This window comes from Carassius auratus, chromosome 49, assembly GCF_003368295.1.
Source record: "Carassius auratus strain Wakin chromosome 49, ASM336829v1, whole genome shotgun sequence".
NCBI lineage: Eukaryota > Metazoa > Chordata > Actinopteri > Cypriniformes > Cyprinidae > Carassius > Carassius auratus.
This window is the reverse complement of record NC_039291.1, coordinates 10,623,624-10,637,360: the sequence shown is the minus strand read 5'-3', so window position 1 is coordinate 10,637,360 and position 13,737 is coordinate 10,623,624. Positions and strand designations below refer to the sequence as shown.

At 36.4% G+C, this 13,737-nt stretch overlaps 1 protein-coding gene across 5 annotated transcripts in view; it reads left to right on the top strand.

Moving 5' to 3' along the window:
- LOC113066177 (SH3 domain-containing kinase-binding protein 1-like) overlaps positions 1 to 13,737 on the top strand; it is a 43,739-nt gene that overhangs the window by 10,537 nt on the left and 19,465 nt on the right. For all 5 annotated transcript variants that reach the window (XM_026237910.1, XM_026237909.1, XM_026237912.1 and 2 more), the window contains exon 2: positions 616 to 773. In XM_026237910.1, coding sequence (XP_026093695.1) covers positions 616 to 773 — 158 coding nt within the window. The remainder of the gene's footprint in view (positions 1 to 615; positions 774 to 13,737) is intronic.

Below are 13,737 nucleotides of genomic sequence, written 5' to 3'. Positions count from 1 at the left end.
CTAAAGCAGCATTATAACACAATAAAACTCACTCAGAATCCCCTTTTATCACTTAATAACACTCTAGAAACCATTCAAGACAACCTAGAATTACCTAGCAACACACTAAATATTCCAAACATAAAAGCACCCTAGGATTATCCTAGATTCACCTAGCAACACCCTAGAAACCAACCGGTGCACCCTAGAAACACAATATAAACCCTCCGGAATGCTTTAGAACGGCCAACCAACCAAGAGCCATTGAAACCACCCAGAACGCAAAGCAGCATAACAACACATGAATGACATTTTAAACATAGGACCCACATAGCAACACAGTGGCAACCACCTATAACAGCCTAGTGTTTTTGTTACCAAAACAGGCTCTCTGTTGGTTGTGCATGTTGAATTACAAAAACCAAATCATTTATTTGTTTGCATTTCCTAAGGTGAAGTGTAATGACCACAATTCTATCTAGTTTTTAAGAGACATAATTGGATCCAATGCAGATGGAGCTGTCATTTTCATTGAAAGTTGCATGTCTGTGTGTGTCTCATACAGTAATACAGTATAACATGCTTCCTGTATGAAACCATGACCTCTAAACCTCTGTTTGCTGTCCTCTCTCTCAGTGGAAGCCATTGTGGAGTTTGATTACCAGGCCCAGCACGATGACGAGTTGACCATCGCTGTCGGTGACATCATCAGTAACATCAGGAAGGATGAGGGCGGCTGGTGGGAAGGAGAGCTGGACGGTCGGAGGGGGCTCTTCCCCGACAACTTTGTCAGAGTAAGTGCTGAACTCAGCATTTCCCCTTTTGACCTTTCCCTGCAGGAGGAAGTGGATGGATTCACAGCCTAGACTCACCACTGGATGTCGGTTTCTCGCCTTAATTTAGCATGACCAAGCCATCAACACTGTTTCAGAGTGTTAGTGAGTGTGCGTAGAGTGTTAGGGCTGAGCGAATTAGCAAAAACGGTTTAAATTTCTCACTTTTGACAGTATTAAATGCATATCTTTAATGCAACCAATTACACTACAGTTCAAAAGTTTGGGGTCAGTGGAGTAAGATATTAACAGTTTAACTGACTAAAAATAAATTAATGGTATTCTTGTGAACTTTGCACGTAAGAAATGTTTCTTAAGCAGCAAAGGAGCATGATCATGTGACAATAAGACTGGAGTAATGATGCTGAAAAACAGCTTTTTTTATCAGGAATAAATTACATTTTAAATTAGTAAACAGTTATTGAATTATAGTAGTATTTCACATTATTTTTACTGTATTTTTGAATAAATAAAAGCAGTTTTGGTGAGCACTGGAGACAACTTAAAAAAAAAAAGTAATATGTTTTTCATCCCAGACTTGTGAATGGTAGTGTAGATTCAAAATGTTAAAACAAATAAGTTAATTACAGTAAAAATGTAATGATCTTATCATTGTTTGCTAAATTCGCAGTGAAACATTAGTAATGAAAAGGCATGGACAGTTATTTTTGCAGCTGACAAATGCATTAACATTTGCAGGAATTTCCCTTTCAGACATAATTTATGCAAGGAGAGTATTTAAATATATCACGCAAGGTGATTTACTAATATTTGCGGTAGTCAGTTTACTGGTATTTGCACCATTATTTAACTTCCAAAAAAAAGGGCATGACTTAACCCATTTTGCACTTGTGTTTTAAGCAGATTACCCCAACCTGATTATCATGCCCTGCTCGTTTGTGACCCTATGTTAATTTGTGCTGCTCTTGGTAGATTTCATAGGTCATTAATTAGGGTGACCATATACGCCGTTCATACGGGACACGTCCCAGCCAGGATTTTAATATTGCCTAAAATATCCAGGTTTTGGCTATTTCCACTGTGCAGGTCCATCGTTGTGTAACAACGAGCTTTAAAGAGCAGAGCAGACGGCTCCTTATGCTTTCGAAACGCTTTCATGGGTTTGTTCGTTCGTTTGACTTGAAGCATTGTGGCACAGTTTTTTTTTTTTTTTTGGATTTGTGCGCAGCGAAGCTTCAAGTCAACCGAACGAACAAACATATTTGCATCGCTTTGATCGTTCCCTCTAGATCTCACCTTCTCACACGCGGCCCCACGATTGGTCGATTATGTACAATACCTGCATGTTATTGGTCAAACTGCTCTGGATGTTTTAGGCATTATTAAAATCCTGACTGGGACGTGTCCCGTATGAATGGCGCATATGATCACAATATCATTAATGGAAATGAGCCGGCTGTGTCTGTGTTCTTTAATTTGTGCTAAAACTTTCCACTTCTGATTTTGCTTTTATGGCATTATCACTCTAAAATTTAGCACTCTATCTCCAATTTAAAAAATACTTTCAAAAAAAGTATTGTTTGTGTTTTGCTGCCAACAACTCATTGTGGATATATATAGAATTTTCATTATATCGCTCGTTATATTTTTCAGCTCTAGAGTGTGTTGGCAAGTGTATGTTTGTGTTGAGCTGAACTCAGCATGTCTCTAATACTGACTGTCAGAGGATGGCGAGTGTGTTTGTGTGTGTGTGTGTGTTGACTGGAAGAGAATTGGTCGCACATAAGCTCCTTTCACACTGCGATTCCGGCAAATACACGGGTAAAGTGTTCAGGCGAGTGTTCCCGGGTCACTAAATTTTGCACTTTCACACTGCCATTGATTACCCGGGATATGTGCGTGCTTTCACACACAACCCGTAAAGATCCCGTAACGACACGTGACATCAGGGCGTGACGTGTCATGTACAAGTCGAAAACGTTAGGCACGTTATACTTTCACTGAAGCTGACGAACGATCTCGGTGTCAGCGCGAAAAGTGAGGAACTAACTGATCTCTGCTTCATTACAGTTTGCACATATTTTTTTAAAAATCTTCGCTCAAAACAGCCGGTAAAAGAGTTGTGCGATAACGTGCGTCATCACTACGACACGGCATTAGATCTGGCTTTTGTTCACACAGCACTCGTCCCGGGATTGAACCTGGCAATGCTACTGGGTCCACGACCCGGGTTCAATGCCGGAATCAATCCCGGGACGTGTTTGCTTTCACACAAAAGTCAACCCGGCAATGTTCCGGCAATTTGCCGGGTCCGACGTGCAGTGTGAAAGGGGCTTGAGATGCAGCACTGCAGACGGAGAGTGACACCAGTACATCAGGTTCATATTGCAGCAGAAAACCTGCAAACTCCTCCAGCAGATTGTCATGAGCTCAGGTGTGAGGAGTCCATGAAAGCTTTTTAGCATTGTAGCGCCACATACTTGTTACACACTGGGACTGTTATTAGTACTTTATTAGTACAGCTCTCTTTGTAATCTCCTTTTATTTATACTTCTTACTTTAAAACACATTACTTTTCAACAAGTAATACCACTAATGTTGGTGTGAACTTTAGAGAAAATCTTGTGGTTGGAAATGTTTACAAGTCAAGTCTCAAAGCCTGTGTATTTTTTAGTGTTTTGTGTGTGTGTGTGTATGTATGTGTTAGTAGTTTTTGTATGTTGCAAGGTATGTTGTAACCCTGTTGCAAATCCATTCATTTGCTCTTTCTTTTAGTCTGTTCATTAAGCTATGCTTGTGTAAATGAAACCATGTGAAATTGAACTTGAATCAAAGTTGGCAAGAACAATATTTCTTTCTGTCAAAGCCCACTCAAAACCTGAGTTTATGCAGTGAATGCAGTGTACAGAGAGACTCTGTAGCTTCGCGAGGTCACTTCCTTTTCAATGGTTCATGGTAGGGAAGTGCAGACTTCCTCTGATGGCACTGGGGAGAGAAGATGCTTAACAGCGAGACGGTGTGAAATTCAACGGTTGCAATTTAAACAGCTCTTTTCACAGCTTGAGCACAACTGATGAATTCATTCTGAAGACACCAAAACAGCCGTCATGAAATCATAGTGAAGTTATTTCTTTAAATATGTGTGTAAATGTGTAAACTAGATTAGAAAAATAGGTAGTGGAATAGTTGAAAGCTGAAAATGTTAAAATGGACCTTAATGTTGTTCCTTCTAAAATGTGGATGATTTTGTTCTTATAATCAGAACAGATTTGGAGAAACGTAGGATTAAATCACTTGCTCACCAATGCATCCTCTGCAATGAATGGGTGCCGTCAGAACAGCTGATAAAAACATCACAATGATCCAGAAGTTATCCACACAACACCAGTTAATCATTTAATGTATTGTTAAGAAACACATTTATTTTTGCACAAACTGTCCTAAACAAATGTTTTGGCAGATGACGATTTTTAATAAGAAAATATTTCTATGTAACTATAAATATAACTAATACACTGTCAGTTTGCTAGGTTTCATCACACTGCACCACATTAGCTTGTTTACTGCCAACATGTGTGTTGTATTATGTTAACATGCTAATTTTGAGCATGCCAAATAAATGGCTACTAAACAAGCTAGAGCAACATTTCCATTCTTAAAATGGTTCAGATAGTTACCATATACCCACACATCTTGCATAGTCATTTAAAATAAACACCAAAGTAACCTTTAAAATGGATGCTTATGGGTATTTACACCATTCAGCCCATTGTCAGAACAATAATTCTAATATAAACGGCAGGTTTTGGCTGCCGTGAAGTGTTTCAGAGTCTGTTTAGTACTAATGCAGGGCCAGTTTTGTTATGTTCTCTCTGTGGGTTTGGATATTGCTGAGTTAGGGTGTCAGTAAAACAGTGCGTGAGTCATATTTCCACTTGAACAGCTCAAAGCACATGCTCATGGTACGGCTCGCAATGGTCATATGGAACATTCACACTTTTTTGTGTACGCTAAAGTAATCATGCACCATGCTCATGGTTTAGTAGTGAGATGGCGCTAAACTTTTAGAGCAAAATCAAGATGTGACTGTGGTGTGCTGGTGTGTATTGGGACCCTTTCCAGAGGAAATTTGTATTGCTCGTATGCTACTCTTTTGGCCTGTTTACTTTGATGATTGCTATCTGACTGGAGTTTCTATTTATACTTGACCACATCAAATGTGTTTCCAAACATAAATATGTTAATCTGGTGGTCTTCTGGTTCCGATGCACTACATACAAATATTCTGGAGTTTATTCCATGATGATGCTAATTCTAGGCAGCAACAGTTTCTGTTAAGTGATCTCTTCATCTCATATAACAGTTTTTGAGTTTTCCAAGCCACATTCAAGATGGATGGCAAATCTAAACAAAACATCTACTTTTACTTTATTTAATATTTCAGTAGACTTATTGGATTTCTCCTTTACAGATTTACACTACCATTTTGGTATCTTTAATGTCTTCTATGCTACCAAGGCTGCCTTTATTTGTAAAAAAAAAAAAAAAAAAAAAACAGTAAAAATTAATATTTTGAAAGATAATTCATTTTTTTAATTATACTATTAATATATATATATATATATATATATATATATATATATATATATATATATATATATATATATATATATATATATATAAATAAAAGCTGAATTTTCAGCAGCCATTACTTCAGTCTTCAGTGTCACATGATCTTTCAGCAATCATTCTAATATGCTTATTTGCTGCTTAAAAACATTTTTACTATTATAAATGTTGAATTGCATATACAGTCAGAGAAAAGTGAGAAGCAAGAAACTGAGAAGCAGAAGTCTCAATTTAGTCTTACCTATGGGTTTGTGAGAAAGAGAGCGTGAACATTCAGACACACATAATAAACATCTGAAAAATGTGGCATATTTTCTCCAGCTTCATTCCCAGACCCCTGACCACTTGAGAAGTATGTATCTTGCATAATCTTTTATATACTGTTAGTTTTTTTTTTTTTTTTTTTTTTTTTAGTTAATTTTAGGCTGTGCTTTAAAAGCAATACTTTTAGTTTAGAGATTTCACATAAGTTATGACTCTAAAGTACCACTGCAAAAAAATTTAAGTTAGATTTAGTTAAATCATCTAGTCATTGAGGATAACTAGTCGACCATCTCACCCATTCTCATCTGATGTACAGTATAAGTGGAAGTGTGCACTTATCTTTAAGTGGAGAGACAAGTGTGCATGTTGCCATCTACAGGTGTTTCCTGTTTGAGGTCTGCCACAAGTAAATCTCTCACTTATCCTGTTTGTCTGTAGATTGTGCTCTGCCATTAAGCTGGCACAAAAGCTCGGTCAGATATCTTGTAGTTCAGCTGAGCCTCTACATTCAAAGGAGAGGTTATAATAAAGAATGATGATAAAGATGGGACGGTCAGTTCTTGAATGAGGGGCTTCCTTTCTGGCCGATTGGTCATTGGTCAGTCATGCATGCGCTTCAGCTTCCTGTGTTGGTCATGTGATAATGGACCGATAATTTAGTCTCTTCTGTGATTAAATGAGTGGTGTAATTTAGAATAAACAGGCATCCGTTCTTCACAATCGCTCAATCATGTCTGGACTCGTGCCAGCCCTCTATCTCCTTGGTTTTCTTCCTCTCTTTTTTATCTCTTTTTCATTATCTGATTCAAGTCGACACAGCTGGAAAGGATTGTTTCAGTATCACCTTTTTAATTAACCTCATAATCTGCTATTCTCTGAATACAAATAAGGAGATTCTGTCATAAATGACCTTTAACCTTTCATTCTTCTCTCTTAATTTTGTTCAGTTCTTCGGGGTAATTACAGTTTCATTTCACTAGATTTTATTTTTATTGCATTTTATATTTTGGATTTCATCATAAAAAATAAATGGCATAAATATTGCTTATTGAGTGTGCATGTTTGTATATAAATTACATAGATCATATTATCATGGAACAATCTGTGGAAAAGCCATTCCATGACGACATCATAATATGATCTGTTCACCACAACTAATTTAATGCCATCAAATATTTATTGCGTACTTACAGCTTGCATACTTTCTGATAGTGAAATGTGCAATAAAAGCATTACTCCAGCATCATCAGAGCATTTATGATTCAGCAGCACAGGCTCGATCCACTCAGATCTTGTGTCAGATGGTCTGCAATGCAAAACATTTAATCACTGGATTTGCCAAAGGTTGCATGATTCATGACGTTGAATATTTGGATTATATTCATCATGAGCTTAATGAGAGTCTTCTTTTTTTGTTGTTGTTGTCTTTGCTAAATTTGTTGCTATTATTAATTGCCTTTAAGTACGCATCATAAGCATTCAAGTAAGTAAAGCAAATAATCAAATGTAAAAATCCCTTTAGTGTATTTATTACAAATAAATTGATTATTAAAACTACAAAAGCAGTTCGGTCAAGAGCAGCAAGAGATTCCTTCTTTATATTAACATTAATGAGACAGACAGGCTATAAGTTAAGACCTGCTATAATGCACTGATCTAATATAATGTTATACATCAGATGTTTTTCCCCAACAGTTCCCCAAATGTTCACTTAAGACATAACAGGTTATGGATGCGTGAATACTTGTATAACATAATTATGTGTATATGTATCGGGATCGCGCTGTCGGAAATGCCTTAATGCAGGTGCGCAAGAAGCAAGCAGAGAATAGGTACTCCTAGCAGAAAACATACAAAAAAAAGATCATTTTAGAGGTTTAATTGTTATTAGAGTATTGGGATCGCTCGATGAGGGTTTAAAAAAAATGTTTGTGAAAATCTGAATTTTGACTAAAATCGACATTTTTCACTTTATGGCGTGTAGCTCAAAATTCCCTTGTGTGCATTCCGACTCATTTTGATAGCACAGGTCACTTATGATCCAAATGTAGTCTTGAAATGCAATTTTCTCAGCTTTTTGATCAAAATGTTGCTTTTTTTATGAGACTTAAAATAAAAAAGAATGCTTTAAGCTGGAATAAATCTGATTTTGATTTTATTTTTTTAAGTAGAGGCATTGTTCATTATTTTGATGTATTGCATGTTCAGATATTCATACAACAAAATATTCTGAATGCCATTTGTGAAAATGATTAAAAAAAATGCTGAGGGTGGCTGGCATCTTTTTCAAAAATGCTGGCGGAAAAGAGTAAACGTATTAATTATTTTTTTTTCCACTGCTTGTTTTTGTCTTCATACAATAAACATGCTCTTGGTAAGGTGCTTTACATTTTACTTTCAGCCTTTTTGGCCCCTGAGATGTCTAACTAAATACTTCAAAATCGTGTGTATGTGTTTATATTGGGTGTTATGTTGCTTTTGTGTGTGTGTGTGACTGTCATTTCTACCTATCTGTACTTTTGTATATATTTGGGAGTGTGTGCCTCAGCGTGGGGCTCTGTTTTCGCTTCACTGCACTGATAATCCATGGGGCGGCAGCTCGCAAAACTGTGTCACAGGCAATGATGCATTCCACCCTGAAACGTGGAATTCTGTGTCCTGGACCCTGCATCCTGAAGCAGTTGCTGATGTAACTGGGTTGTAGAGCATTTAACCTCCTAACCCGAGAGGGAGGTTTAGGAGGTGTGCTGGATTCTTAGAGTTTTACATCATTCTTTGTTCTCGCTGCATTCTTCTGTTCTACTCAGAACTGCACTTCACTGCAATCTCATGACATGACGTATTCCCAGCCACCACTAATATACCTAAGGTCCTTTTTTGGAGGATTACACAAAGCCTTTTTTAATGACTATGATGGCCTTAACAAATTAACCAATTGAAGTAACCAAATTTAATACCTATTTTAGGACCTGGATGCATTTGATTGTCTAAACAATGAAAGGCCTGGTCAACTAGTCAACTGAGGCAAGAAGCACTTGAATCATTTTGTTATGAGGGTAAACTTAGGTGAGGATACATTATTTTGATTAAATTTTACAGACAAAAAAAAAAGATCCCTTGTCTGTTGTCAATATTGTAGCAGAGCATGAAGCACATCTCACACAGAAGTCACTATTAAACTGTAACTTTCTGTTTGTCAGCACAGCTTATTTGCATGACCAATAGAACCTGTTGCAACATCGGCATGAGGAAACATTTCACCTTATGTGCAAACCACTGAAGTTTGCATGTGAACAACAGTAAATGTGAAAACATAAAAAAAATATTAAAACACCATTGTTAAAACAGCTAGTGAAAATTGCGAGCTAATGAGAAAATTATAAAAAGTAATTTATCATAAAAAACCAACCATATTTACAGTACACATTTTCAAGAAGACTGTAAGAAAAAGGATTCTTGTACAAGTGTAGAACACTGTTAGCATGCTAACGAATTCAAAACATGAGACAATCAAAAACTAGTCAATCATTCTGACCCAGATGCAATAACTTGATCATTTTCATGTGAAGTATTTGTATTTTTAATCACACAAGTATTACATCAATCTGCCTGAACCTTTTTTGTAGGACTGCACATTGTATCTGTATGTTAGCATGCTAGCTGCTAACTTGCAAGCTACATTACATACATGTTGATCATTTCCCAATCCCACAGTTGACGTGGACATGCGATCTTGTACTTTTTTTTATAGCTGATATAGACCTTACTCGTGGTAGCCACTTGTTTAATTGTTTGATAGAAATGAAAATGAGTCTGTGAGGGCTTGAAAGTGCATTCTGTGGGTTGTACTGTTGTTTAACAACATGCTGATTGTTCGGTTGATAAAAAAGAATGAGCCGACCTGTGGCATTGATCAAAGATCAGCACCAGCATATCAAGGTTGTCTACACTATTGTGTATGAGAGGGCCTGTCATTCCCCGAAGCACATTACTTTTTTTATCCTCCGTGTAGTGGAAGACAGAGGAATGATGGGATGCTGCGGAAACCAGCTACCATTGACCATCTGGAGCAGACCAGTGAGCGGGGGAGAGGAATGTAGATCACGCACTTTTCAGAGCTCTGTTAATGCTATTGTGAACAGGAAGTCAGAGAAAAGGAGTCTCGTGACAGGCCTGAGTAGGAGCTAAATGTGTGTGTGCGTGTCAGTGTATTAAACAAATAACCGTGTTAGGGATTCATGCGCACATAGTCGGCCAGATTGAAATGAAAGTTTAATGAAAGTTGATTGGTTTGTGGTCGTGAGAATGTGAACACCCCCTTCTAATCTGTTCTTTTGATAAACAGACTCGTTCTGTCAGGTGAGCCTGATTAGGCCTCTGCTGCTCCCAGAATGCTTTGCAAAACCGTGGTTTCTGCTGGCATGTTTATTTTTACAGTTCAAAGGGAAAAGGTCTCATCTGGCCTGGTCTGCATGTATGTGTGTGCATACTGTATCGTTAGAAGGGGCGCACTGCAGAAGTTTGCAGCTACATACTGTGGTTTGACTTGACTCGAGCTCTGTCGAAGCCTATGACTATGGCAGGAAGTGTATATTAAAAAAAAAAGTGAGCCTTGCAGCTGCATGCCGTAAAGCGAGATGAGTGAGAAGAGATGGGTTGTGATTGTGCCCTCCACAAACACCACAAGTACCTACTTAAAATGATTTTTGTGCATAAAAATGATTTATTGTGCTTAAAAGGTTTTTTTGAGAATATCAAATGGTTTTAATATAGCCGTCCAAAGGTGTCCTTTGTGAATATGAATTTGTTTGTGTGTACATTGGTAGTGTGTAATAGAGTACTTTTAATATATTGACTATTTAATATATTCAACTAATTGGTTAGAGATGTCTGTTGTGTTGATTGTTTGAATGTGTTTGGCTGCAGTGGCGGTTCTTTAAATAGGATGAATTCAAGTACGCAACAGGGTTTTATCATGCAAACCGACTAACAGCTAATGTGCAGGGCATTGCTTATAGAAATACTGCTAAAAATATAAAAACGAAAAATTCTAACTATCTAGACAAACCGTTTAAGTCTGCTGTTGTGATCCATCTTGAATGTTTTTGTGTCTGTATGATCCTCAGCATTGTTCTTGCTCAAGTTTCAGTGTTTGACCTAGTATGTGTGTACTACAGCTGTACTTTGGCCCCTAGGGGCCTGGCTTTAATATGTTTCCATGGCAGTGACACCATAAGGTATACAGGTAGACCATTACACATATGCCACACAGTCTATGCTTTAATTAGGCTGGTGATGATGGAGCTTTATCTATCTTGTTTTAACTTGTTTAACACGTAACCAAAACCAAGCGTGGTTTAAATCATTGGATGAAGTCTTATATCAACCTTTTAGAGAGGAGCTTCAACAACCACAAAAATATAATTCAGGACTGATAACTGAGCTTTTATCATTGAAGGTATTCTACACTATAACAATAGTTTCAGTAACGCGCGATTCTGAACACTGATGTATTTAGATATTCTCAGAGTTCCCTGCTGATGACTGGCACGGGCCGATCCCAATCACACAGTAGGACTTTGTGAGATGTGGAGTCTGAAGATGACCCGTCAATCAATGGGACCGTCTGTCTGCTAACAGTTACTGTGAGAACTTAGCACACTAACAAACATTATAGCTATTGCTAAAGCTGCAGCTATTTTGATAATCAATTCATTTTCCAAATCCCAATGTTGTCCTTCAAACAGTGACAAATTAAATGATCTTTTATTAGGCCCAATTTCAGTTACATACTGTAGATATAAGCGCATAACCTGAATCCTATTTCTAAACTTAACATTTTCTCAATGTAAAACGATATAAAAACACATCACAGACAGCTAAAAGTACAGTCACAATCATTTTGGATTGTTTCATTAATATTAGGCTTGCAAAACTATAAGAGATAATTTGCTTTATGGTTAGAAAAGGAAAGAGTCCTTCGAATCTTGAGACAGTCTTCTTCAAACACATAAATATATAGACCCCAGAGGGTGATTTATAGTGATTAAGAAAAAAATCACATTTATATAAATAAAAATAAGTTGTGTATCATTTTTGTTTTTTAATTAAATAAGAACTTTGTATAAAAATTTGATTGGGTGTGTGTGTATAGACAGATAGATATATGTAGATATATGTATATCTATATGTGTGTATGTGTATATATGTGTGTATGTATACATATATATATATATATAATAGGAATAGATCCAAAATGACACAGACAATACCTGTGTATTTTTGACATTTAAGTATTTTGTATTTAAGTTACCAAACCACAATCTAAGTACTAACTTTTAAGTGGCCTGCAACACACACACTTCCTTCTCTGACGATAGTAAAATGCTCTGTTGTAATAACTTTATTTAGAGTTTGGATGGAAATGATTGCTTTCAGTTTCTCTTTTGTGCCCAAGTGGATTGACATTGACATGCGTTGACACATTCAATTAAATATTTTGAGTTTAATCTATTTTCTGGTCCACCAGCTAGACTGGTCCACCAAACCAGCAGGAACCATCCTAAACCAGCTTGAACTAGCATGAAACTCTTCTGATCTTATCAGCAGGTCGGTTGCTGTGCGCTCTTTTCATCATAAATAACTTGATAAGGCACCTATTGCAGAGTGAATGGAATTCTGTTTTCAGGGTTTTCTCTTGGATAGAATGTTTCTGGGATGCACACCAATGTGTTCGCACACACACACTCACTAACTCACACTCTCATTCACACTCACGAAGCAACCCAATACAGACATTGAAAGGATCCAGTGTGTGATATGCTGCTCAAGGAGAGAGAGAATGTACATATTGGTGTAAGCACTCAGTACTAGCACTCTTTCTTAATTATGTGTCCCATATTTCGAGGGAAAAACTTTTTCTTTTCTTTTTTTAGCTAAGTTAAGCTGGGCATTAAGTCACATTGTGTGCTGTTTTAGCTTATATTTTGTCTAATTTTCTTCTGACTTTAGCATTAAGGCCAATACCTATATACTAGTGTATTTCTAAAAGTTAGTAAAATTAGCTTTTAGCAGTACAGTATACTGTATGCACTGCAATGTTTGTTATTTCTATTCCAAAAAAAAACTAAACAATAACAACAAGTTCTGACCACTCATTTACATATCATCCTGGTTGACAACTGTTTATGCACAAACATTGTTTTAGATCAACTAACTATAATACTGTATATGATTTCTATTCAAACTGAAAGCATAAATGTATACGCTATGCACTGATGGTTTCAGAGCAAAATGCAAAACTTTGATATTTCATTCACTGAAGCGCTTCACTTGGCTGCGCTAAAACCAGCAGCGCATACCATACATGCTTGCCGGTAGCCAGCCAAATTAAAAACTTTTAGATTTAAAGGATGATTAAAATTCAGATAAAAAATTATATTAAAAAGTTATAAAGAAATTAAATAAAATGAAAATGTAAATATTAGTATTTTATTTTTAAAGTATGATATAGAATAATTTTTTATTTCACTTTTTTTTTTAATATAATTGTATTTTCACACGTTATTTATTGTTTAGTTTAGTATTATTTCTTTTTTAGCTATATTTAATGGGTCTCATAAGCACCAGACTGAAAAACTTATGTGTGACTTCTTCTTCCCTATAAAAATATACACTGACTGACATCAAATTGTGTGATATCAGATTTTTGTGTGGTCTGTATTTAAGTTCTTGTGCATGTGATTGGTCTGCTGATTAGACGTTAAATTCATGATGAAACACGTGATGAAACACATGATTATTATGGTTGAATATCTTTTCTAAATGCACACATTTTCACTGCTACATTCTCATTTCATGCTCTCTTTCTCTCTTTCAGTTTATCTCTCTCTCACACACAGTCATCCTAAAGAAAGCTAACCACTGTAACCTTATTTCATTCCCTGGCTGATAAGATTTAAAGTTAATATTTCTACACCTTATTCAGAAAAGAAAATCACATTTTCCTGTGCGAGAGACACTTCCTGGTTTGTGTGTTATGACAAGTCTTTGCATTTTAATTCGTTTTTTA